General features: G+C 32.9%; 1 protein-coding gene across 1 annotated transcript in view; it reads left to right on the top strand.

Moving 5' to 3' along the window:
• The window catches only part of LOC148281899 (transducin-like enhancer protein 3-B), a gene marked incomplete at its 5' end in the record, with an annotated part of 131,514 nt that extends 105,263 nt beyond the window's left edge, over positions 1 to 26,251 (top strand). The window contains 10 exons of the mRNA XM_088225966.1: positions 13,242 to 13,349; positions 14,444 to 14,595; positions 18,254 to 18,465; positions 19,384 to 19,552; positions 20,026 to 20,275; positions 21,215 to 21,394; positions 22,803 to 22,963; positions 23,678 to 23,760; positions 24,546 to 24,745; positions 25,784 to 26,251. Of these exons, the coding sequence (XP_088082092.1) occupies positions 13,242 to 13,349; positions 14,444 to 14,595; positions 18,254 to 18,465; positions 19,384 to 19,552; positions 20,026 to 20,275; positions 21,215 to 21,394; positions 22,803 to 22,963; positions 23,678 to 23,760; positions 24,546 to 24,745; positions 25,784 to 25,891 (1,623 nt within the window). The remainder of the gene's footprint in view (positions 1 to 13,241; positions 13,350 to 14,443; positions 14,596 to 18,253; positions 18,466 to 19,383; positions 19,553 to 20,025; positions 20,276 to 21,214; positions 21,395 to 22,802; positions 22,964 to 23,677; positions 23,761 to 24,545; positions 24,746 to 25,783) is intronic.
• Between the last annotated feature and the right edge of the window lie 1,392 nt (positions 26,252 to 27,643).

The following is a 27,643-nucleotide window of genomic DNA, read 5'->3' as shown; positions in this document are numbered from 1 at the left end:
TATGTGATTTAAAGAGTGCTTGAAAAAAATATGAAAAAATATAAAAAGAGTATGATATATTAATATACTATACACATTATAAATTACTTAATATACATACATATATTAAAGTAATTAAATTTATAAGTTTCCGATAAAATAACAAAATACTTTGATTAATCAAATTATAACTATTTTAACCCGATCTCCTGAAGTTGATTTGCTCTTTTTGATAATAATATGTTGGTCAATTTATTTTTAAGTTAGGCAGAGATAAACTAAATATATCAAATTATACCTGTCTCAGATTTGCACTCTTACCTGATTTCATAATTTGTAACCCTGTCACAGATTCGTCTAAGAGATCTCTTTTCGAACGCGTTCACTCTGCTTTCATTCTTCTTCTGCCGGTCCTGTTATATTTTTATATTTTATATGTGTTGGGACTAAAACTCCGTTGTGCACTGTCAGTCTAGCTTTGATTGACATATTTTTATTAGCAATTACTGCGTTTACGCCGTTCATTTATAGTTTAATTTTGTATTATCCGTATTATAAATGATACCTACATAGATGAAAAAAAATAATTTATATACAGCGCACTAAATTTAGTGAACGCGCATTTGCGGTCGCAGGCCCTATGGCATGAAATGCTCTCCCAGCAGAGGTGCGAGGCTGTGAAAGTGAAGTGATGTTTCGGAAAAAACTTAAAACCCACTCTAAATCATTTGAATAAATCCGTAGCATGTGACAACAAAATAAATTGTTTTAATTAAATTACAAATTTAAAAGCTTCAATTAAATAAATTTAACAATAGAATCACTATGTAAAGCGCCCTTGAGGTATTTTATTACGAAAATGGCGCTATATAAGTTATCCATAATAATAATAATAACATGTAATATCAAATCATAAATATATTTTTTTACACGGAACCTTCAGCTCGTATGTGATTTTGTGAACTCCGTCCCTGGGTTCGATTGTAAGAGGGTGGTGCGGGCGTGGGGTGTAAACGCGGGTAAGGGGGTGCTGGTGAATGTGTGTTTTATGTTATCATCGACTGGGGGTAGTTCACTATCTTGCGGTGAAGCGGCGGTGAAATGGGGGTTAATACAACCCCGTGCGGTTGTACCAGGGTTTCTGCAATAGAACACCACTCAACATTGACGAGTGTTTGTATTCAATTATTTTACAACGTGAAATTTCATTTCGCTTTTTGTTTGTATTGTTTTATACCTTTATCTCTCTCGTCTGTCTTGTGAGTTAAATTATACTTCATCATCATCATTACCACCCCCCTTTGCATAGGGCATTGCATAAGGTGTCATCAGTCTCATCCGTCAGGTGCCAGTCCAGGAACGATGAAATTTTGCAGTTCAAAAAACCCTTATAAATCGATATTTCGCGTCCACCTTGCCAGGAATCGAACCCGGGACCTCAAGAATGGTAGGCGAACTCGTTAACCACTATAAAGTATATGTATTCTGACAGATATTTAAAAAAAGGAGGATAGCTGTTTTTAGAAATGAATATGGAATTCTATGCTTTTACGAGGCTTTTTATCTGTCGTTGGCTGGTGGCTGTCACATGTCTGTGAATTTGGATTTTTTTAAATAACTAGACCCTAAAATATTAAATATAGAACTAACCTTCAAGAATTTATACATACCGTCCATATTTTTTTTAAATACATATTTAAATTGAAAACATCACTCAGCTACCAAAATAATATTAAAATTCCTAAATCCCATACAAGTCATGGTCAAAATAGCTTTATCTTCAAAGGAGTCAAAAATTCCCCTCAATGCACTAAAAACGATTAAAACTAATATATAAATAAATAATATTTTTTGAACCCGTGTAAAAACAGCATTCTATTTTAATTAATATTAATGCCTTATTATTTTCCGTTTTTATTTTTATATCGTATAAGTTTTTTTTCTCATGTACTCGTATATTCGAAATTATATACATTTTGATAAATAAATATCTAAAACATGCACTGGTTATTTAACTAAAGCTGGCGCGTTCGCAAAATTCACACAAACACATTTAAATTTTATATTTGAAACTATAATATTATTTACAAAAGCAGAATGGTAGTGTTGGATTTTATTTATTTATTTATTTATCAATGAAATCATACAGTCTTTATATAAAACAAGGAACAAATTAACAATTTTAAAAAGTAAGACCAATTACAGATTTCACACTAATGAATGCAGGAGGAGAGGGGAAAAATAATTTTATTCTAAAAAAGTGAAAATAAAAATATTACATAAAAAGTTCATAAAAAGGAGAAGACATTGTAAAGCTACTTTACTTTCCTCCCTCTCTCTCTGCTTCCATGAACATTTCAATTAAAAAAAAAAAAAATCACAACTAACAATAAATTATTCGATGCAGGTAGTAGATGTAGGTAAGTATAAATTAAGAGTTGAAATCAAATGATTAAAATTAAAAGTAAAAGTTAAAATTAAAATGAAAAGTTTAAATTAAAAGTTAAAATTAAGAATTAAAATTAAAAAGTTAAATTTGAAAGACAAAATTAAGAATCAAATTAAAAGTTAAAAGTCAAGCAGGAGATAAATTAAAAATGTCTTTAACTGATCTGATAAAAATATGGTATTTACAATGTAGTATGTCGATGTCACTAAAACTGTCATTATAGGTAATCTGTATTCTTCGTAGAGTGCTATTTTTTTAATAATTAGTCATTGAGTTAAGAATGTCGAAGAGTACAGATTGACGAGTTCTACGGACATTTTCTACGGGTTCTCGCTGTATTTACTTTTTCAATATTTATTTAAATGGTTTTTCCCTTTAAAAATACTTCTAAGGCTCATATTACTTTTTATAATTTAATTATATATATTTATTCTTATGATTTTCTTAGAAGTGAAATGAGATTACTTGAATTGTCAGACCGAAGAGTTATAGCTGATTTGTTATTCTTATTTAAAATAATGAAATCAATAATTGACAGCCCTGTTTTACTTGAACTAATTCAAATTCGAATTCCTGGTAGGTGCACTAGAAGTACAGAGTTATTGTAATAATTCTCGTACCAACTTCGAAATGCATGCACCTATATCCAGCATACATAGGTATGGAAATAAGTTCGAACAAATATTTGATATTTTCAATACTAACCCTGTTTACATTAAAATGTAATCTCACTCGTTATTTTTTAAAAAAGGAATGAATTTATTTAGAAATGTATTATTAAATTTAACTTTGTTTTCTTGGATACATATTTTTGTTTATTTATTTATATATTAATTATACATTTGTGGATTTATTGCCAAATTCCACCTTATAAAATAAAGGTGTTATTAAGATTATTTAAGCTTTCATATTGATCCAAAAAACGTATTGTTTATAAAATCTTTTTGTAGCATTATTTTTCATTATTACCTAGCTAAATACTAGTCACTTTATGTTTATGTTAAATTACTCTCAATTTTAATTTGCTATATTTATATTTAAAACATAAGGTTTTCTCACTTTAATTGTTCTTTTATTTGTCATCTTAGATTTGTATGTTTCTTTTTTTACTTTTTTGCAGTTTAAAAAATCTAATTTGTTTAGTTTTAATTATTTAGTTGAATTAATTAGTTATATTTCATATTATATATTACATAATGAATTGTTCACTGCTGAGATTATTTCTGTAAAACTTTTTATTTTAAAAGGTTCTTTGAACCGTTGGATATATAAATAAATAAATGAATATGACGAAATCAGTTGACTTTGCAGAATTACTTAGTTTAATAACAATAAATGTTCCAGCCAGGATTTGTAGACGGAACCACTTATTTCATGTACCAATAAGTAAAAATTGACACTCAAAATGCATTATGTAACTTTATATTTATCAATATGTACCCTTCTTACCCTCTCTTCATGCATCCCTGTCCTAATCTCACTAGTTTAATAACTGTTCATTAATCTTCTTTCATTATTAAAAACAAATGCGAAGAAACATTTTTATGTGTATAAACCATATATTATGTAATATATTTTCTTTACTAACTTTGTACAATTTGTGGAAACCTGTTATTTTTTCTGAGTTTATACAATATACCTGTTGTTTACTATAAATATGTATGCTGAACTGTTGGTTTCTCAAATGAAAAATAAATAAAATGAAATAATATTATTTTAAAAATGCTTTCCTATATAATTGTAATTGTTTTCAATCTTCAAACCCGAACACGCTTACAAATGCATACAGAAACCGTACTTTCACACATACACATAAACAAGCACAAATCAAAATACATATACGCAACCACACAACCACTAGGAGTGGTAAAAAATATTAATGTTATTCCATAAAATAGGGTTCCTATAAAATACTAGTACATTAAATAATCATTTTAAAAATGAAAAAACGTTTTAGAAAATGGGTAATTTTTTGTTTCTTAACTATTAAAAATTTGACATAATATTTAATGCGATAAGAGAAATTGAAATCCAAAAAGTTTATTTCATATACTTAAATTGAGAATTTTTGTGGGGGGGGGGGTTGCCCACTGCACTAAACTGTAATTTTTTAAACATTTTCGCGAAACAGCTTAATTTGTGAAACGGTAACTGTTATTGCCATTTTTATGAAAATAAACAAAGTACCCATTTCTAACAACCACACAAACACCCTCACCTCTCCATTTACTTAATAATAATAATATTTCGCTATGTTTTATCAATAATCACTCCAATAGCGCTTTTAACCCCTTTAGCGTTCATCTAAATGGCCTTATATCCAAACGAAATATTAATTTAAAATCACTTAAATTTATGTACACGTTGACTCATTTCCTAATGAAAAAAAAAAAAAAATTTCATTCTTCCAAAATGTATAAAACTGTTAATGATTTTTTTTTGGTATATTTAAAACTTGTTTTTTTTTTATTGAAGTGTACGCCACTGCTAACATGGTAATGATATGAGTGATATAAACTTGTTTCGTAAATTAACTATCATAAAGCAGTAAATAACCCTTGCACGACTTACCTGTACCCGTTAACCATTCGCATGCCATCGCCTATCGCGCCGCATTATGCCTCCCCGATATGCTGCCCGCACCTTTATGCCCCCCCGATATGCCGCCCGCACCTTTATGCCCCCCCGATATGCCGCCCGCACCTTTATGCCCCCCCAATATGCCGCCCGCTATGCTGTGCCGTACATTAAAAACCAGCGTATATAACGTTCCTGTTAATACGACAGAGCAAACAGTACAACTGCCATGAATTATCTCGATAGCATGCTCTTGCCAGCGAATCGCGTGTCGTACAACAATATTGTTACACCGCTCGGAGTAGTCATATACCCACTGCCTTACTCGTGGAATGCCATTCCTATCGCAGCTTTACTCAAACCGTAAACGTCAAAACTATTACATACAAATCTCAACCACTTTTCCTAATATAAAAATCTACGCCGTATGACTTAAAAATATGTTATACCCGATTGGAAAATTATATTTTTATTGGAAAATTGGTCAGATCTATTTTTACTGATTTATAATCGCCAGCCTGCACGTTCACCTCCCTTCATATATATTTTTAATAGTAATAAACTTTATTTCAGTTCAGTTCAGTGCCACACGGCGGGGTTTATTACTAAATAAATTATACAAAATATTTTTTATGTAAAGATTCCAGTAACCATTTTTGATTTATTTACTATCGTGGATATTAGTGGGTAAAACTGTCAATAGTTGTAATTGCAAACATTGTAGTTAATTCATTGTAATTATTATAAAAATAATACAAAATTGTTATTATCTACAGTCATTAACATATCAACTCTTTTGTGGCTGTGATGTCACACTAGTCGACATAGGACACAATACTTGATATATTTCTCTTATTTTTTTTAATGATGAACTCGTATTTTTTGCAATCTTCAAATGGACATTTTCACACCGGATTTGGAAAATAAAATGTGTATAACTATGCTGGATGTTAACACAACAAATATTTATCCTTGCTACGCGAAAAATGAATGTCCGCTAATTCAGCAACACACCTGTATAAGAGAGAGCACGAAGATAGAACTCATAACAAGGATTACAGAGACGCTCTTCTATGGCGGGTGTTGTGTAAAACAGACTCAGTCTTCAGTCAGTTGGTGACAGTGATGGGGGACGCACGTGCGTAATATGAGCGGCGTATTTATAATTTTAAATTTATTTTGCTATAACAGGGCTAAATCATATTTTTATTTGCATAAATTATGGAGAGGAATTATTAACCAGTATTTCTCCATGTTTTTTTTCACATGTGCGAACTTAAAAATATTCCGTCTTTTACTAGTGGTAACACGATTTTACATCACCGCGCGCAAAGGGATTATTTACCACAGTCTTTTAAGAGTTAATACATAGGCATGCTCTATAGAGTAAAATATTTTTGTAAGTAGTGACACGAAAACGAACGCATAGTCACAGTTTGTTTACCAGGGCTGCATTCAACGATCGTGCATATGTTTTTAAAAATTGGAGGATACTCATTTTTTGTACATAAAAAATATTGTATTTTAACGTTAACAACCGGCATTACGTTATTAGTATATCCAATATTTATTTTATTTAATTTTTGTTGGTTCTTAATTTCCCCATTGTCACTAATTGACTTTTCGCCGTAAACCGACTATTTATTCAATGAGATTTCCGATTTCGGTCTTGGAATACGTTAAACTACGATCTCCCTTTGCAACTTTATTTCGGGCGGCGCTTTTGAAATGAAATTTTCCTAGGACCGTGTTTAACATACGTCCTAATTTGAGGTTTATCGTATACCCTACATACGCATAACGTTTCCTTCATCTCCAACCCTTCCAAAATGCTGTAATGTTTGCTTTCTTCAAAGGGATATTATACACGCAACACGTTCGCGATACGGTCTGATTTTTCGTATAACGGTAATGCAATCCCTTAATAAAAATATTTTTTAATTCGAAAAATGAATACCGTTTACTAAATTGGTGTATATATTTGTTTAAAAGGGAAGAACCCGCTAAGCCTCCATTTTAGAGGTTCGTCAACAGGTAAAAACGATAGGATGTGGAAGGATTTTTGCATGTGTATCGTGATTTGCTAATTTTTTATTTTAAATCGTTGCTGGCAATCATGATGAACATCAGTGAAGAATTATCATTGGAAGTTGTAGTTAAAATAATAAGCCCAAAAATATACATTTAAATGTAGATGACTCTAGTCCATACTCACTCCAAGAACTAATAATAATCATTCTATTTGCTTTAGTAATTTATTTCTGACACAGTGTACTAAAACTTCATATCACCATAAGCAAATTATACAAATTTATGCTTCGAATGCTTGCCAGAAATATGAAAGGAAATGAGAATTAACGAGCTGATGAAATAAACTTGTTCCAGGCCTCGTGAATTAAAAAAATCTGCAATTCGAGTAGATACTTGAGTTTACAAAATTAATTTTACAGTAAGAAACGATTTGGTGATTCAACAATACAACCTGATTCCGTGTGTTTGGAAATCTGATAAATCAACAGCATTAAAAAAGAGAATTACGATTTGATTGACAGACATTAGAAGTAAGGAATCAAAAAAATTGTTAAGGATAGTAATCTAAATATTATGCAATTCTATCGAATCATTTATAAATCTATTATATTTTTATATTAACGCAAACTGTATTTTATTTTCTCTTTTGAGCTATAACTGTTTTTCTATTTCTTTAATATTACTTTTATTTATGGGAAACATATTCGCTAACCATATTTGCCGCAAAGAATCGTTTTCTTAAAATAGGCATTTGCCCATATAGGAACCGATTGCAACATAAGGCATACTAATATTTCTGGCTTGCCGGCCCTTCACATACTGAGTCTTCTCATAGTACAAGCAAAATTTGTCAGAGTGTTTTTGTGCCATTTTGTCTAATATGAAATGTATGTGTAAATAAATAAATGTTAGTGTATAATTAGGTAACCAAGCCTGGTAATGGCTTTATTGTATGTATTCGCCATAGTGATTCCTGGGAAAAGATGACCAGAGTGGTTTCCCGTTGCCTTCTCTGGTGGATTTTTCTGTCGGGGTTACCTTCCCTTAGCTGGTTGGTTCTGGTTTGCAGGCGCCAGAAACTCGCCTTCCATCCTCTCGTTATCTGCTGCGATCACACCGTTATGAGTGTGATCCCATTGTCCATACAATAGGCAGTTGTCCTGGCTGCGGAGTAGTGCAGGACCGAGATGCTGATCTGACAAGGCACCTCAAGAAGAAGAATGGCTTTATCGTTTTTTTATATATCTGATTACACCATAAAAAAGCCATACAGGAAGTCGGAACAGATTCAGATAATTGTGCTTTTAAAAGATAAGGACCAAAAATACCTTTATATGATGAAAAAAACAACATTTAAATTTAACTATGTACCCAGTACTCTAACAATAATATTTCACACTTTTTATTCAGTACCATTTCACGTCATAATTTAATGCATTGAAAGAAACACTAAAATATCTCTATTAAATGTGTTTGTCTAAATGTGTTTGTCTACACACGGCTATCCGTGTAGTATTAACAGTAAAATAGAATAATTGGGCCAGTTGCGCCAAAAAAGTTAAGTTAAATTATTATTACGTTCAATTTTTTTTATTTACCATAAACAGGGACAGGTTTGAATGCGGGTAATATGTAAGCTCGATTTTTTTTTTTACAAAATAAATATGCGCGTTCTTGTTCTAGGCCGATTGGTTACTTCTGTGTAATATTCCGCAATGATTCAGAGTATTTTAATATTTCGGGTTTTATGATTACTTCTTTGATATAATATCATTAGCGCGGGTTTCACCAGTTTACGACATAAAAGCAGTGAATACTTAAACATGATTGTTATTTTTCAAATACATTATTTAATTTTTATGACTCTTGCCTAGACTTTTTACGGCCTGCATTCTTCAGATTGGAGAAAACGAGTTTTGGTTGTTGTTAAATCAGCATAAACTAAATGTTAATACCGTGCAGAAACTGATACACGCGGTAGATTGGTGTTTATGCAATAAAATTTAAATTTTAAATGTAAATTTAGATTTTTATTAAGCTGTAAAACGAAATGATTAGATAGAAAACGACTCTTCGAGCAAATTATATTTGTTTATATTCACTACGCAATCGATCAAGCTATAAATTAATGCGAAGGCGATAATTCTTAAGTTTTTTTTATGATTTTATTTACAAGAACTAAAAAAATACGTGTTACTGCTCCTAGCTTTCTCATTCTTCAATGTTTTTATCCCACCCAAGAATTATCTTCGTTAATTGAGGTAACATGATATATTGTTTAATGTTCTCATATTATCTCGAGTCGTTTTTATTACTTTGGTTTTTAAAATTAATTATAGCTTTATTGCGCTAATTCTAAAACTCACTATTTGTTGAAACGTTATTCGGATGCTAATTTCTCGGTTATTATGTGAGTTTTTTTTATTGCCGTTTGAAAACGTATTGCGGTGTCTGTCTGTCATCTGGGCAGACGTCATATTTATAAAAATAAATAAAAAATTGAGTGCGTCACATTTGTACCGTGACATAATCATTATTATGATTAATTTCACCCTTTGTCCAAACATTGTTCTTGTACATTGGCCAGCTTATTCCCATGTACAAATTTTCCCAACCGACTAATAGAATTTGGATGTTTATCTACTCTATATTTTATTCCTAAAGTGTCCCGATATAAAAAAAAACATGCCTAGTTGCACAGAACATGAGAGTTAAATCCAGTGCACGAGTATATATATGTATATAATTTATATTGTTATTACAATACTATTAATTAAGAAAAAGTAATCAAATGTTTCTTGTTCGTGGCAATTTCCGTTCTTTGAAACACATAAATATTGGCATGTAAACAATTATCACGTCAAACTCCGAATTCCGTCGTAAGTAATTGAGTTATTTGGGTCGTGACATCAAATTTAAATATTTACGTTTGTTTTACCATCGCTTGGCTCCATTTCCATAAAACATGCGGTCATTTATAACTTCATTTTCCCGCTGCGAGCGTCGGCGTCCGTTGGCGTCGGAATTCGCCTTCGGCGTCGTTAAGAGAGAGAAATGGAACATAAAGAAAATATGAAAACCACAAGCTTTTGAGAAATGTCGTGATCCACCATATCGATGTTGTTTTTTTGTAAACTCCTCTTTTTATTATTTATTTAGAAAATATGTTTATTAATTTTGGATTGTTTTTATTTCAATATGTAATTACGCAACATGAGTCAGTGAATACACTTACAATTTTCTTACATGTTAATGTTATACTATTAAAACCTACACCAATACATGGGTAAATGAGTTAGTATTTTCATTAAATAACAATTCACAAGAAGCAACTCTGTTCTGAGGTAGATATTGTAAGTACTTACTTAATGTATCCAAGCCATTTGTTCGGAAGATCTCGGCTATATCAACGTTGGGAAGTGTAAACATTTGTCCAGCAAAGCGGATTCCCTTTATTGCTCCTGACTTCCCTTTCCCCTCCTCCATCAGCTTTCTTCACTAAACCTCCATCACAATGTTGAATGTTTACCCGCGGCAAACAATCACCCCAAACAGCAAACTCACATTTTTGTTGGAAAGGCTTCGGATAGCGGGCACACGGGGTAAAAAGAGATTTTAAAACAATATTCAAATCATAAAATTATATATAAAAGTATACACGTATATATACGAGTACACGAAGAAAAAGACGTGACGGTATAAAACATTTTGATTAATTATAGTTACTTGGGATTATTTCCAGTTTTTTGCTAAAATGGATTAATGTCGACTATAATAATATGTTTATATAAATTGTTGTAATCACTACCTTACCCGCGCTCAATAGTGCATACAGCTATGTACTACAGCATGTCATTTCGTTTTCACGATTTGACCAAATATTTGGGGGTCATTTTCAACCGGTAGTAAATAATTCACTATTAGAAAATGACAATCAAGTTGTGGTAGAGCGAGGTTTAAACCTCGGACTTCTGATCTGTGAGTCCGCGAAACTAGCTATGGGATCACAGGCCAATTAAAATATTTTACTTGACATGGAATCTCCGGGTGAAAAATATCTACCCTATATTTTTAATTTATCGAAAATATTTCACGGTAATCATTATTTGAAAATAAATAAACAAATATTGTATATATAATTCACAATAGTAGGTACCTACACCTACTCGCGCAGTTGTAGATTAGGTTAGGTTAGAAAATAGGAGATACTTTGTAAATAAATAAATGTTGAGTTTACGTATTTTCTTGATATTATTTTCCCTTTGTTCCGTCGAACATAAAATGGCGGCTTTCTTATTTTCCCGTGAACACATGTCGCTTGTGCTCCCCGCTAAATGTCGGTTTACAGTCGGAATTAATTCCACACGGTGGCGGCGATATCGCCGGCGGCGGCAGTAAGGGGTGGCGTGGGAGTACTATAACATTTTCCAGGCAATAAACCCTCCTAAGTAGAGCGGCCCATCACACCTTCAACCCTGGGACACTCTGATTTTACAATCAATTGCAAATTTCTTTTTCACAACTTGTTAATAAAAAGACATTCTAACATTTGAACTAATCACGCACATAATAAAATATTGTCTTGTTTAGAGATTTCGAAACGATAGTAAAATGAAATATTTGTACTTTATACACTTTTACTTCAGCTCAAAATGAGAATATGATACTTTTGTATATTTGTTTTTGAATTTCAACCTTTTGCTTTAACTTGCAGCCTGTTTTATTTGCTTTTTATTAGAAATATAAATATGTAAATAAATATATAAATAAATATAAATAATGACGGTGTGTGTTTTGTGTACGTAAATGTGCTGTGTAGGCAAGTAGTCGATTGTTATTATTAATTAAATAATTTTGGTTTACATTTATTCATATGTTTCATCCTTAATAAATTACTATATAAATGGCGTGAAATGCCTTTAAAAAGCTTTGAGATTTTTAGCCAATTTTGTAATTCACTGCGGTACAAAGACACAAAAATAAATGTGATAAAATAAGGCTGGTATTTCAAAGAAGTCAAAATGTATTTTATTTGAGTTACCGCAGATAAAAGCAACGTATTCGTTGCTAAAATATTTTTATCTTTATTATATCAAATTTCTGTGTTACATCTTAGGAAGCGGGGTGTGAATTTCACCCCGATTCCTTTAAGAAAGGGTTACGAGAGAGGGGGCTATGCATTAAATATAAATCGCCCGCCACCGAAGGCGAAGTCACGAGCGTCCCATATGGTGCTTACCGCCCACTTTTATGGCCGCACCTCGCACGTTTAATCTCGAACCTCCCCATTCTACTTCAATATTTTTTCATCCACATTAGCTGCCGTCTTGCTCCGACTTCCCGGCTGGTATCGGATTAGAGAAAGTGGTACTGGCTGTCAATGGTGCCTATTTATGTGTGTGTTTTGTTGATTGCACACCATGCGAATTGGATTCTTGCCTTCTAGCGGAATGTGTAGATTTTTCTCTATGGTGTTTATAATTTGTTCTATTTTTATTTTATTTTTCATTATCTTTATCTGTCGTGTAGTCTATTTAGTAAATCATTTTTATTTGACACGGAAAGTATTTTATTTGATGATTTAAAACGGAAAGTGTTTGTAGGTTCAGACGTGAATTATTTTCCTAGCACTCAAACACCCCCGACGTTTGAATTATTTACATGCGAACTCTTTTCATAATACAGACCATTGTTTCTCCGGAGAACATAAACATAACAAGAAAAGTGTTTATTACCTTAATTTAAATGTAATTAAATAACCTTTTAACAACTCTTTAACACCCCTGAGATCTTGATTGCTCTTTGAAACACGGACTACTTCAGTTGTGGTGTACACGAAGCTTTGTACAATATTTTCGAAAGATAAGCCATTTTAAATAATAGTTATGAAAACGATTACACAATAATACAAAGTAGATGTTGTATAATACGCTATTCTCACGCGATTCCTACCCTCACTAACGAATTATATATTTTTTGCTAGACTGCTATTAAATTTGACGACATTCATAAGTCACTTAGCATAATATAAGAAATATGGCCATGTTCTAGAAATGTCATTCAATGTAAATCATATCAGAAACCCGATAATCATTGTAAATTATTAAGCTAAGGGTTGATAATACATTGTTTTTTTTCATCAATAATTGATCTTTAAAGTGATACCATTTTGTTTATTGATTTGTTTTTTTTTCCTTTTTTACAGAGAAATTCCATTTCACCTGGTGAGAGAGAAAAGTACAGACCCCGAAGCCCCCAAGAACAAGATGGACCCCATAAAAAACTAAAAAAAGAGGAAAAAGACCTTGGTCATGTGAGTAGCAAATATTTTGTAGACAGAATCAAATTTATTAAAAAATATATTTAATCCGTGCTATTATGATTACTTATCATCAGACAACAATATTTGAGATCATACCAAACGAATTAGCGCAGCGTTTAATTCTATCCTTGTAAATATATCATATTTTCAAAAATGTTTTCAGTTTGTCCAAATGTTTGCAGACAGGCTGAATTTTCTCCGTGGGGAGTTATTCAGATCCATTTTTTTTTTAGTAAAACATTTTTGAGAGGGGAATATGGAAGTCTAGGCATTAACAGGGCTTATGACCTGTCGTTGGCTGGTTTAAGTGGCGTTTTTTACACACTGTGTAACATTTACCATCCTGCCAAGTCAACAGATGGAAGAGTTGAGAAAATGAGGATGTTTAAATATAGACAGAATGGTGAATGTTACACAGAGTGTAAAGTGGCCACTTAAACCAGCCAACGACAGGTCATAAGCCCTGTAAATGCCCAGACTTCCATCTTCCCTTCTTGAAAATGTTTTCCCTCTGTTGCGACAAATTTAGATCTGAATAACTCCCTAGGAAGGAAATCCAGCCAGTCTGCAAACATTTGGACATACTCAAAACATTGTTGAATTTATTTATTTCATATTAATTTGTAGTTTATATATTTACAAACTGATTACAACATTTTCGACCGTGCCTGTGTTAAGCCATAATAAACTCATTTCAAATCAAATTTATGTCTATACTGTTCAATTATTTCAACTCAACAATAGTTAAAAAAATGTTCAATCTGTGAATATATTTTTCAATTATTAATTTTCAGGTTTCAATAATTGCATATCTATTATATTTCATTACTTATGTCTCAATATAATACAAGAAAACAAAATAATCAACAGATGGGAGTCTTTCGCACTCTTTGCTGACATTTCGGACCACTATGCGGCGTCTATCATCGGGGTTTTTACGGTCAACGCAGTGTGAACCGAACACCGGCAAAGAGTTCAAAGAACACGGCACAATAACCCATAAAAACTAAATCTGGATTCGGATGACCGTGAAAATATTTAAAGGAAGTACTGTATGTCAGAATTTGAGAGTTTTTTTTTTTCAGCAGAGCGATGGCGAAAAGTCTGATCAGGACCTGGTGGTGGATGATGCTTCAGAAGATCCTGTTTCTCCTCACAATGGAACCGCGAGTCCACGGGAAAATGGGATCGACAAATTACAACCCAAAAAGGAGCATGTTGGACCGCACAGTCCAAGGTTATTATTATTTGTAATTACAACATATTTGACAAATCTCTAATTAAAACCATTTGCCAATACGTTTCGAATCATAGATGTTTTGTTTTATTATACTTCATATAATTATTATTAGATATTAACTTGAAGCGGGGTACGTATTCTGATGGGAAATTAACATTTATCTTTAATTTTATCTACAAAGTAAAATTACGTTTTTTTTCTGAAAATGTTTAATTACCGGTTACCGACGAAGATACTTTATATTTTCATACAAATATACACTCTTTTGTACATAAATATCGATATATATTAAAAGAAATATTTGCATTCTTATGATTTACCCAAATATTTCATTTTGAGGGCCATCTTCAACGAGTTGTAAATATTTAAATTTATTTCAACAGAGAGGGAAAAAGTTTTCGAGAAGGGAATATGGAAGTGTAGGCATTTACAGGGCTTATGACCTGTCATTGGCTGGTTAAAGTGGCCAATTTACACACTGTGTAACATTCACCATTCTGCCCATGTTTGAACATCCACATTTCCTCAACTCTTCCATCTGTTGACTTTTGTGAAGTAAAAGAGCTGAAACCTTTATCACGTGGGTGAGATTCATCCGGCTGAACCAAATCACCTACTAGGCAACGCCTGGAAACAATTTTCCAATTTTTATACTTCTTCTTTTACCAGGTAGTAATTCAACAATGTTTGATTATGTCCAAATGCTTGCAGACTGGCTGGATTTCATCCCTAGGGAGTTGTTCATATTTAAATTTATTTCAACAGAGAGGGAAAAAGTTTTCGAGAAGGGAATATGGAAGTCTAGGCATTTACAGGGCTTATGACCTGTCATTGGCTGGTTTAAGTGGCCACTTTACACACTGTGTAACATTCACCATTCTGCCCATGTTTGAACATCCACATTTCCTCAACTCTTCCATCTGTTGACTTTTGTGAAGTAAAAGAGCTGAAACCTTTATCACGTGGGTGAGATTCATCCGGCTGAACCAAATCACCTACTAGGCAACGCCTGGAAACAATTTTCCAATTTTTATACTTCTTCTTTTACCAGGTAGTAATTCAACAATGTTTGATTATGTCCAAATGCTTGCAGACTGGCTGGATTTCATCCCTAGGGAGTTGTTCATATTTAAATTATTTCAACAGAGAGGGAAAAAGTTTTCGAGAAGGGAATATGGAAGTCTAGGCATTTACAGGGCTTATGACCTGTCATTGGCTGGTTTAAGTGGCCACTTTAGCTCTTTTACTTCACAAAAGTCAACAGATGGAAGAGTTGAGGAAATGTGGATGTTCAAACATGGGCAGAATGGTGAATGTTACACAGTGTGTAAAGTGGCCACTTAAACCAGCCAATGACAGGTCATAAGCCCTGTAAATGCCTAGACTTCCATATTCCCTTCTCGAAAACTTTTTCCCTCTCTGTTGAAATAAATTTAAAATATGAACAACTCCCTAGGGATGAAATCCAGCCAGTCTGCAAGCATTTGGACATAATCAAACATTGTTGAGTTGTAAATAACTCACTATTAGAAAATGGAATCAAGTTGGGGTAAAGTGGGATTCAAACCACGGACCTTCAGTCCGTGAGTCCGAGACACCAGCCACAAGGACCACAACCCGATTTAGTTTATACCGTCTCAGTATATGTATACGATAAGATACCCGTTCATAATAAATATATTACGCAATAAGTCAATCAGTTTTGGAATATGGAATAATAGGATGGGGATGTGCTAATAATGACACACTGATCAAACAAATAATAATTGCACAAAAAGCTTTATTGAAAATCATCTTAAGAGTCCCAATCAGAACTAGCTTCCTCGGTATATTCGTAAATCTTAATGTAACATCTATAAAACAACCTTATGTAAAAGCTCTGTTACTATACGCACACAAACATTATTCTCTACCTTCCATAACTTCTTTCACAAATACAAGAGTTACTAGATACTCCACCCCGATGCTGCAAAAAAATTAAAAATTAATTACAACCTTCGGTCAAAGAGGATTGGCCTACTACTCAGTTAAAGTGTACAATCTACTTCCATTATCCATAAGGACGATTAGTATGTACTCACAATATAATATTTCTATTAAGAAATAGATAGTGGAGGTGGGTTGCACACGGATCGATGAGTGGATCAAGCAATTAGGTAAAATGTGTGTGCTGTTTGTGAAATTTGGTCCCTAGTTCTATATAAATTGGTTATGTTTTTATGATTATTTTAGTTATATTTCTTATTATGTTAATGATAATTAGATTAATTACGTTTTTTTATTATTATTATGTTAACTTTGTTAAATAACTAATTTAAGGCATGTTTCACTTTTTGTAAAATATTTCCCTTGGCATGGGACACCCCAGTGAGGGAACATTTTTCTGTATAAAAAAGAATAAAGAATACAAACATTGTAAAAGTATAAATAAATAATCGCGGCCCTAGGCCCCGATTATAATGGGAAATTAACAGAGTTATCTTCGACTGTCTATAAAGAAAAAAAAATTGTGTACGAAAATGAGTATATTTGCATGTACATTTAAAGTATCTTCATCGGTAAGCTGAACGTAATTGTTGTTAATTGAACGTTTAAAAGAAAAAATGTACATGTATTCTGCTTTTCATACAGAAAACTTCATTTTACTTTGTAGATATAATTGAGGATAAATGTTAACTTCCCATTGTAATCGGGGCCCTGGTGCATGTATGAACTTGGATTGAGGAAGAAAACAATAATACGATTATTATTGAATTATTTCACATTTTATTTTATTTTATTTTTATATTTTATGGCATAAATCCTTAGATGGATTGCTTGATTAAGAAAATCTGTTTAGTGGAATTAATTTATTGTTCTTTATTTCTTTTGGCACTGTGTTATATTCTCTCAACCCTTAGTAAAATGTACTATTTTGGGTACATTTTTTCATCCTTTGGCAAGTCTGGTTTTTTTTTTTTTCGTATGTATTTGGGTTTTTTTATGGTAGACAATATTTTATTTTATTTTTATGTATCTGAAATACTTACCCTATTTTTCTGATTCTTTAAAAGAGCAAGAGAGAGCCATGCTTTTTACATATTGAATAATTTATGTACAGGTTCATCTATATTTTTAAAGATTAGTTAATCCGAAATGTCTCATAACAAGCCACCATATTTTTCAATAAAAAGTAGTATTATTATTAAATGCTTTAGACAAGCAGCCTTTGCTGGTGCGCCTATATCTCGCATACCGCTTTTAATCTATCTTCTTCTTTCAAAAAAGCATACAAATGGCTTTTGAGCTAGTTGACTGAAATAGAATGGACAACTAGGCTTGGCAATTTCTTCCAGTCTGAATCCAACCTGCTGAAAAGGAAGCATTTCTTGGTGACGATAGAGCTTCCAGTTATGACCCCATAGATTGGTTTTGGGATTTAATTGATACATCTCATGCAGGGGGCAGTTATAGTAATCGTGTAGTATCTTATAAGTTTCTATCAAGTTCCACCCTCTCTTCCCTTGTTTTTCTAATTACGTAAGTCCTAGTGCTTTAACCTACCCTTGAAGGGCATCATTTTGAGTGATATGAGAATTTTCTTAGCACATCTTTGGACTTTTTGAATTAAGACGGTAACACTTTTTTTTACATGCATAATGAATTCTTTTTTTAGGTCAGGAACATCGAGTAATGCCTCTACCCCTTCAACCAAGAAACTGGACAATGACAAGCCCACCACGCCCATTTCCAAGTCTGTCACTCCCACGTCCGGGGGCTCCGGGGGTGGCGGCGGCGGAGGAGGCGCAGGCCCCGCTGGCCTGAAGCCAGCCCTGGGTAAGCCCCCAGCCCTGGCGCAGTATCCCTACCACCTCGCTGGGATGAATGGTCAGTATAGTAAGTCATCTGTTTTGCTGTACATGCATTATTACTATTAATAACCTGTAGAGTGTGATTTTATTCAGTTACAAGAAATGCAGTTATTACAATGGTACATTAAATAAAAACCAGTGTAGTTTCTGTGTACGTATTACGGATAAGTATGTGTGTAAATATGGCTTTGTTTTGTAGTCATTATTCTTATTCAGAAAAATGGGGATCAGTACTATAAAGGCTCCTGACAACACTGCGAGATGTGTAGATTTATTTTGATGAGCCTCCGTAAATTATTTCTCCCCCTCCAAACCCAGATCCTTAAAGAGCCTGGCTGCTGGCTGGAGGGCGAGTGTTTTGCAATCATTATGTATAATATAAGTGAAAGTATAAATATAAGTGAAAGTTTGTGAATGTTGTATTCTGTCAGTATGTGCGCTGGGACTGCACGGAGTATGTATATTGTCTTTTCCGTCTGACGCACGATTCACCGGTATGAAGCATATTCTTTCTCGCTCAAGTCACGGTTTTACCAGATCTGGTATTTTTCATACAAATTAAGGGTAAAAGCTTGTGCAAAACAGAATGTTCCCGGTGAAGATTGCGCCTGCGTAGATGAGATAAAATCGTTCACTAGAGTCAATCTCACTAGATTTTTTGGCCCTAGTATTGAATATAATGTGTTGCAATGAATCCGTTTCTTTATATTGCATGTTTTTACTATCAATTATAATTTTTTAACACATTTTTACTTGGCAATGCACTGCACTTATCTCATACTAAGATGCTGCCTATGTTTGAAATGACTTATAAAATATATTTTCGATTTATGGGCGAAGCCGATTGGAAGACTCTTAGTCCTTAAATCTGTTTCAATGTGTGGGGAAAGTCTCCTCTCTTCCGGCCTATTATTAATGTGTTTATTTGACGTAGGCGCAGGTCACGCAGCGCACGAGCTGGCCGCTGCGTACGGTGGGGCAGGTGGGGGCGCGGGGGGAGTGCTGCACGGAGCAGGGCTGGCGCCCCCGTATCCCCCCCGCGCGCCGCTGCAGCCCTATGAGCCCCTGCGGGCACCCATGGCCTCCATCCCGGGGGGAAAGCCGTAAGTATTCCGTCAGGTCAATCAACGATAGAACAGACACTGTTTTTGTTAGATATTTAAAACAAGTTATTGGAGAACTAATCTTCCAGCACTATCAGCACCATATCACGTTTCCAAGAAATTGTTGAACTATTTCAAGAACATTGAGGTGAATCTTTTAGATTCGCCTGGTAACTTACCAGATATTAATCCTAGGACTAAAGAAAATATTTCTTAAAATGTCTGCTAAGGTGTTTGAAGCTATAATTAAGGTGTGTTGACAAATCTACTGTCGAATAACACCAAAAGATTTATATTTTCCTTTTATAAAAATGTATTTAAAACACATATCTTTTCATGTTTATTTTAAGTGAGGAGCTTAACCCTTTTCTTGGCAATGTATCTTATAGGATATGATTGCTACGCCTTCTCACGCATGCACAGCAATAATTCCGATATGAAATATAAAAATACAATAATTTATCTTCTTTCAGCGCTTATTCTTTTCACGTGACGGCCGATGGACAAATGCAGCCGGTACCTTTTCCCCCCGACGCCCTGATTGGCCCGGGTATACCTAGGCACGCCCGGCAGATCAACACCCTCTCTCATGGGGAGGTGGTGTGCGCAGTCACCATCTCCAACCCCACCAAGTACGTCTACACTGGTGGCAAGGGATGCGTCAAGGTGTGGGACATCTCCCAGCCCGGCTGCAAGAGCCCCGTGTCCCAGCTGGACTGCCTTGTAAGTTTCGGACCAGACCGATTTTGAAATCGCCCAACTAGACCGATATTTTTATTTAATTATTTTATTTTATTGGAAAGTTAACATACAAATCTGCGGAATTTAGGGAAAGAGATACATATTACTAAAATTGAGAAAATAAGTTTAGTATTCAACTCATATTGTGTTTCTTCGCATATTTGCTTTTCCAAGTTGTTAAAGGTAATATAAGTTATACATACTTGTTTATCTAATAGTAGTTTTGAATTATACAACATTAACCAATTTTATTATTGAAATATCAAACTGTTTTTTTTTCTTAACCTGTATCTCTCCGCCCATCCTTTCGTCAACCTTATACAGTGAAACTGCATACTTAACTCATTTTAGTGACATGTACCTCTTTACCTTAATATCACAAAATTATTTGACGATATGTTGAGTTTTTCCAAATTTTAACTCAAGCGCTGCAGTTAAATTTTGTATCTTTTTATTTTCCTTCATCTCTGTTGTAGTATTGCGGGGTAATTACGTCAACTAGATAGCTTCAAAAATAGCATTTGTGAGTTATTTACTAAAAACACATTTTTTACACTCCTCCATGAATGCTACTAATATGTAGTCAAATCATCATAATATGATATAATTGAATCACGACTTGCCTATTCATGGAGAAAAATCGTAATTATGAAGGTACCTAGTTGTAGTAATTAACCCACGATATGTTCATATAAATTATTTTTTCTATTTAAGCACCATAAAAAATATTAATTTAACTGTTAAGTTGCGATGGAGTATGCAGCAAATCCTGAACTTCTGATCCAAAGTCTGCGAAATGGGCCTCAACCCTACTTTTTATTTTTTATATAAGTCTAAATTCTTCCATCTAGTTGTAAACTAATGGTTTAATTTGTTACTAGATCCAATTTTTTGCACTAACCTGTTTTTTTCTCATTATAGCAACGGGATAACTACATCAGATCTGTGAAACTCTTACCTGATGGAAGAACGCTCATAGTCGGAGGAGAAGCATCCAACCTGTCTATATGGGACTTGGCTAGTCCAACTCCTAGAATCAAAGCAGAACTCACATCCAGTGCTCCGGCATGCTATGCACTCGCCATAAGTCCTGATTCAAAGGTAACATACTGTTTTTATGCTGCATTGTTTATTAAAATATAAGTATTATTTTTATTTATTATATTTCACACGAGAAAAATATGTAATGCCTGAAGTCATTTTGCACATTTTTTTTCTTGTAATTTTATTTATAATATAACTTATTCCTTTATTATTTGTCACAATGTAAATTATAATATGTCAATGCACAATTTTCTGTTTTTTTAATTTATCGTAAAAAAATTATACACATTGTTCATTACTGTTATACGTGGTGTGTCCAATAAATACGCGAACTGATCCAATATGACGCGATGTATAGCCCCCTCCCACTGGCTCACGTGTTGCCTGACAAGCCAATGAGCGGTCAGTACTCTTAAGACTGTGAAGCTGTACGCACTGTGCCTCTAGCGTTTGTTTCTGTTGTGCGTGTTTTAGCTGTCCGTCAAAATGGAAATCACTAAGCAACAACTCAATATCAAGTTTGGGAAAAGTTCACAAGAAGAATGATCCAGATATGCTGCAATCGTAGTATCGATGCAGTGCTCTACGCACCAATACTGGCGTTCTTGTGAAGAAAGTGGCATCTCCAATTTAACATAAAATGATTTATTTTCATTTTTTGTATCCAGAGTACTATATCTAGCGCCAAACATATTGATAAAATGGCATGCCTTTGTGGTTTTAAAAGGAACAATAAACATAAATAAAAAAAAACTATCTAGTATAGTTTCTCCACATTTTATCCTAAAGATTTCAACAATATTTTGAGTTTGTCCAAATTTTTGTAGACAAAGACTGGATTCCTGCATTGGACTTCCTTGTCTACAAAATTTTGGACAAACTCAAAATATTGTTGATAAATTACCTGGTCATGAAGAAGTGAAATTGAAAAAATAACATTTTCAGGCGTTGCCTAGTCTAGTATGTAGGTGAAATAATTCAATTAGATGAATCTCACCCGCATTAATAAAGGTTTCAGCTCTTTAACTTCACAAACATCAACAGATGAAAGAATTGAAGGAATATAGATGTTCAAATATGGGCAGAATGGTGAATGTTACACAGTGTTTAAAGTGGCCACTTAAACCAGCCATTGACAGGTCATAAGCCCTGTAGATGCCTAGACTTCCATATTACCTTCTTTTAAATGTTCTTCATCTCTGTTGTAATATGTTAACTAAAGATTTCACTTAAAGGTGGCAAAAACCAATTGCTACACTAAAGAGGTATCTCCCTTAACAAGTAATAAAACGTAGCACAGGTTCATAATTTAAAATTTCATGAAGGCAGAAACCGTTTTTTTTTTTCCTTGATTTAGCCAACATTTCCCTTTTTGAAGATGCCTCTCTCTTCATAAGAATGACAGAATGGGTGCGAATAGGAAAATGAAGATGATGAAATAACAAATGTGTTATGAATTTTCCAGGTTTGCTTTAGTTGTTGTTCTGATGGTAACATCGCAGTTTGGGATCTCCACAATCAGACCCTCGTCAGGCAGTTCCAGGGACACACGGATGGAGCCAGCTGTATCGATATATCGGCTGATGGAACGAAACTGTGGACCGGAGGTCTTGACAATACAGTCAGGTGTGTAATAAATACTTTCTTTTATGTACACTTCTTAAGCTAGTACTTAATCTTAATGTTATGATCATAAAAACTAATATAAACATTTGATTACACCACATTTAATATACAAATTTATCTAGAAAATATATTTTTTAAATGATTTGAAATACAAGGCTTTCTTTTTCTTTCAATTCCTCTGGTAACTCATTTTAAAATTTTAAACCCCCACCCAATGAATTTCGAGACTGTATTTTTCTCCTCATTGGTTATCCTATCTCTTGTGTCATATGTGTGGCATTTCTGGTTAAATTTTATTATAATTTTTATTTTATTTATCCTCTTTATAAATGAAATATGCAACATCATATTTTATTTCAAGTTTGACTGTCAGAAAGCCAATTTATTTTTACATTCTTTCTACATTTTAATAAATGTTGTCTTTTTTTATTTCATTACATAAAGAAAACTTTTTTTTTTGAATCTCTGGCCTAGTTGTGCTTAAAGGATCTCGATTCCATGGGAAAAGTAAGAATAAGACGGTGACAACGGTCACTGACGTTTCTCTTCAGGAAGCTTCTAGAAATGATGTAGATAAGGGCGGATTCTTGCGACGTGCTTTCCCCTACCACTTACAACAACATCTGCTCTTATTCAGAAATAAAACATTCTTAACATTTTGTTGGATACAACTTATCTCTGCATCCATTTTAGTAGTTTTGTTTTCTATTACAGATCTTGGGATTTAAGAGAAGGAAGACAATTACAACAGCACGATTTCAGCTCCCAAATATTCTCATTAGGATATTGTCCAACAGGTGCGTTCAAAATTAAAATATTGTTAAGTCAATTTTGTAGTAACATTTTAAATATAATAATAAAAATGTTGTATTTAGTTTTATTCCACTTTTATTTATAATTTTCACCACTGACCGGCTTTCGTTATAACTGGCATCGTCAGACTGTTGGGTGACTAAACAAACTAAATACATACAGTATATTTATTATTATAATTCAAACGCAGTGCCACCAAGAAATGTCAGTAGAGAAAATCAATATATTATTAATATAGAATACTTCCTCCTTCCTCATAGTGTTTTAGGTCCACCTTGTGGTGTAGTAGTTAACGCCTTTATATTTACCACCCATGAGGTCCTGGGTTCAATTCCCGACGGGTTTTTTTTTTACTTCGGAAGTATATTTTGTATAAAAATACTTGATAAATAATATATAAATATATATGTAAAGTGAAACAAATGTTTCAAAGAACAATATGTTGACTCTAATATTTTCATAAATTCTCAGTGCAATATGGAGTTCTACAAAGTAAATATTATCTTAATATCAATTAGTTAATTATCAATGCATTATATATTACAACAGAGATGATGATGGCTTTTGATGGTTTATATTACTACTTTATACACGCGTTCATCATTTTGCCTATTTCTTCAACTCTCTCGTCTGTTGATTTATGTAAAGTTAAAGAGCTGAATCATTTTTGATATGGGTGAGATCTATTAGATTAGTATCTTATTATTTACCAACAAAAGTAATCTTATTCTATTATATTTTCTTATTTGTAAAATATTTATAATTTCAGGGGAATGGTTGGCCGTTGGAATGGAGAACTCCAATGTGGAAGTACTCCACGCTGTGAAACCCGACAAGTACCAACTCCATCTTCACGAGAGCTGTGTCCTTAGCCTTCGGTTTGCATCCTGCGGAAAGTGGTTCGTCTCTACCGGGAAGGATAACCTGCTCAATGCCTGGAGAACACCTTACGGCGCTAGTATATTCCAGGTAAAGACAAAGGAAACTATTCAATGTTTTATGTATATGGTCTTCCAAAGATTTAAATCACTAAAAATTGCCCACAAGATTGCAACAGACAAAATACAATCATGATTGTAGATTGTAGATTGTAGCATTACATTTAAACCGAGTTGCGGTCTCGTGATTGTGTCGCTGACTCACACATCAGAGGTACCATACTCTACCAGAACCTAACTCCAATTTTCTAAGAATGGATTATTTAGACCTCATTAAAAATTGAATTAGCCTCAAATATTTTTTTTAAATGTACATTGTATGTAATTTTTTGTTAAAAAGATAAAAAGAACACCACAAATATAATACATTTCAGAGATCATTTTCAAACCTGAGTTTATAAAAACAACAAAACACATGGTAGATAGAAAATTATCAAAAATTACTATGTTTATCAGACAATATGTTTTTTTATAATTATATATTTGGTATGGATATGCACCGATGATGTACCTCATAAAAGACCATCAAAGATGCCCATTTATAGTCTAATAAATACTTGAATAAATGATATATTGGCATGCTTGAATGAGGAACTTCTGCCCTACGGAAAATTGGATATAAATACATATTTTTATAAGAACAAACTACTTTGAACAACGTCACTAGTTCATATGAATCAACCAATGATAAGAGATCTGTGAAAGATATCCGGTTTACTTACCGTGAACGGACCAATCGGCAGAACTAGCTGAGACTAAGCGGAAGAGAACCTCCGATGTCACATGCGGAGTAATTTTAGAAATACAAAACCTTAAAAAATCATAGCGCTGATAATACGATTTATAAAAATATGAAAAATTTGGCTTAGTTTGATAGTCTATAGTCCATAACAAATAAAAAAAACCACTGAACTTCCTCATTAGAAGGTTCATAACTTTGCCAGCATAATAAAATTATTTATGTATATAAAGCTTCTATATTTATATTTAAGTAGAATAAATTGGCCCATTGAAATCATATAATGTGTACATAATATCTCGTATTCACGGTAATTTTATTTTGTTTCAGTCAAAGGAATCGTCGTCGGTACTCAGCTGTGATATTTCCGCAGACGACAAATATATTGTAACAGGATCTGGAGACAAAAAGGCAACGGTCTACGAAGTGATCTATTAAATTTTCCTTCATGTTTAAAATAATCACCTAATAAAATAACCAGTGATAAACTATTCATATTTTTATCAGGTGGATTTTGAGTTATCTACTTAGAACACTAATGCAGTGCTTATACTTGTTTACGATTACATAGAAATGTAACCGCGGAGTGGAATATAAATCTATTTATCTATAATAAGTGTTAAATGTTAAAATAGAAAGTGGAACTCTGTAGAAAATGGACTTTCCTTAGTGAATCCTGTTAAAGTTTTGTTTAGAAACGCGGCAAAGTGTTTCTGTGTAAATTGACAATTAATTGATGTCGCTTCTTTAAGAATGTGTTCTGTACGGCGAAAGTAATGTTATTCAACGTAAACAAAATGAAAATGTTAGAAATATAAATTATATTATACGAATATAATTCAGTGTCTTATTGTTTGACATTACATAGTGAATTTAGGAGATTTGTAAAAATATTTTGTCTCGATTAAAGCTATTCTTTTACATACTTGTAAATCGTGTAAAAAGTATTTTTATGAAGTAATGCTAATAATATAGATTCGATATTCGATATTTCTTAAGTATCTCAAATTAGAAAATATTGTTAATTATTTTCCAAGCGCAATATCCGTTAGTAATTTCTTTCAATTCTTTTTCTTTAGAATATAAGGAATTGAAAGTACCTTAATACCTCCCCGGGGAGTTGAATCCAGTCCTTGTCTACAAAAATTTGGACAAACCCAAAATATTGTTGATACCTTAATAAAATTGTGTTTTATTGTATAGTTCTCTTCTTGTCTATATTTTGTGTAAACTTTACAGTGCCATTTCATATAACGGCTGTCGGATTCCTTATCTCCACTTGGACTGTATTGCTTGTAAATTTTCAACAGCTAAATATGATAGCGAGTTCACAAAACAGTATTCATCACAAATGTGTTTTATTGCATTTTGTATAAAGAGGATATAATTTGGAAATTCTCTTAGCATTCCTTATATTATAATTATATATTATTGTAATGCATTTATCTGATCACAATTTTCTCAACATGATTAATAAAGAAATTCAATAGAAATGCTTTTTATTTTGTTATTCAATTACATAACAAATATGAAATGTTAATCCTAGTTCTAAGTGCAATGTAAATTTTGTATATTGTCGATGTTGTGAAATTGTATGTATTTTTTGACCATGACAATTATTACAACAAAGCGCTTTGGCAACCTGTAGAATATTTATTTGGAAAATGTAGAAGGTGTCGCCGGTCAACTTTGCCTATCATTTATGGCCTAAGTACATTAAAGAAGCATTTCAATTTTTATACATAAACAGTTTTTGTATAAACACATTATTTAACGATGCCTAAATCTTGCATTTGCTACTATCGTCAATAAGTATAAATTATGAACACTCTTCTAATCAAGTTGTAGAATAAAGAAATTTTGCACATTTAAGTACATTTTGTATCCTACATTATCCACGAGTAAATAATTTTGTATGTGATTTAATTTTACATTTTATGTTCTGATTTTGTACCATAATATAGTCTTGGATATAAAATTGACTGAATCACAATACATGTTGTCGTCTAGGTAAGTTCTCGTAGTTCCCTAGAAATTGAGATAATATAGTATTGTGTCTAAATGCATAATAATTGTTCCTATGCTTACGAAAATGTTTGAATCATTGAAAATAAACACTTCAAAAATAACCATCTCTTTTATTTCGTACTTTCCCAAATAATATTTTATATTTCATACCGCTGTTGTTTA

The sequence above is a fragment of the Micrasema longulum genome, unplaced genomic scaffold (assembly GCF_059751315.1).
Source record: "Micrasema longulum isolate JH-2025_06_02 unplaced genomic scaffold, ASM5975131v1 h1tg000402l, whole genome shotgun sequence".
NCBI classification, from domain to species: Eukaryota; Metazoa; Arthropoda; class Insecta; order Trichoptera; family Brachycentridae; genus Micrasema; species Micrasema longulum.
The sequence above is the reverse complement of the archived record's forward strand: the minus strand, read 5'-3'. Positions and strand labels throughout refer to the sequence as shown.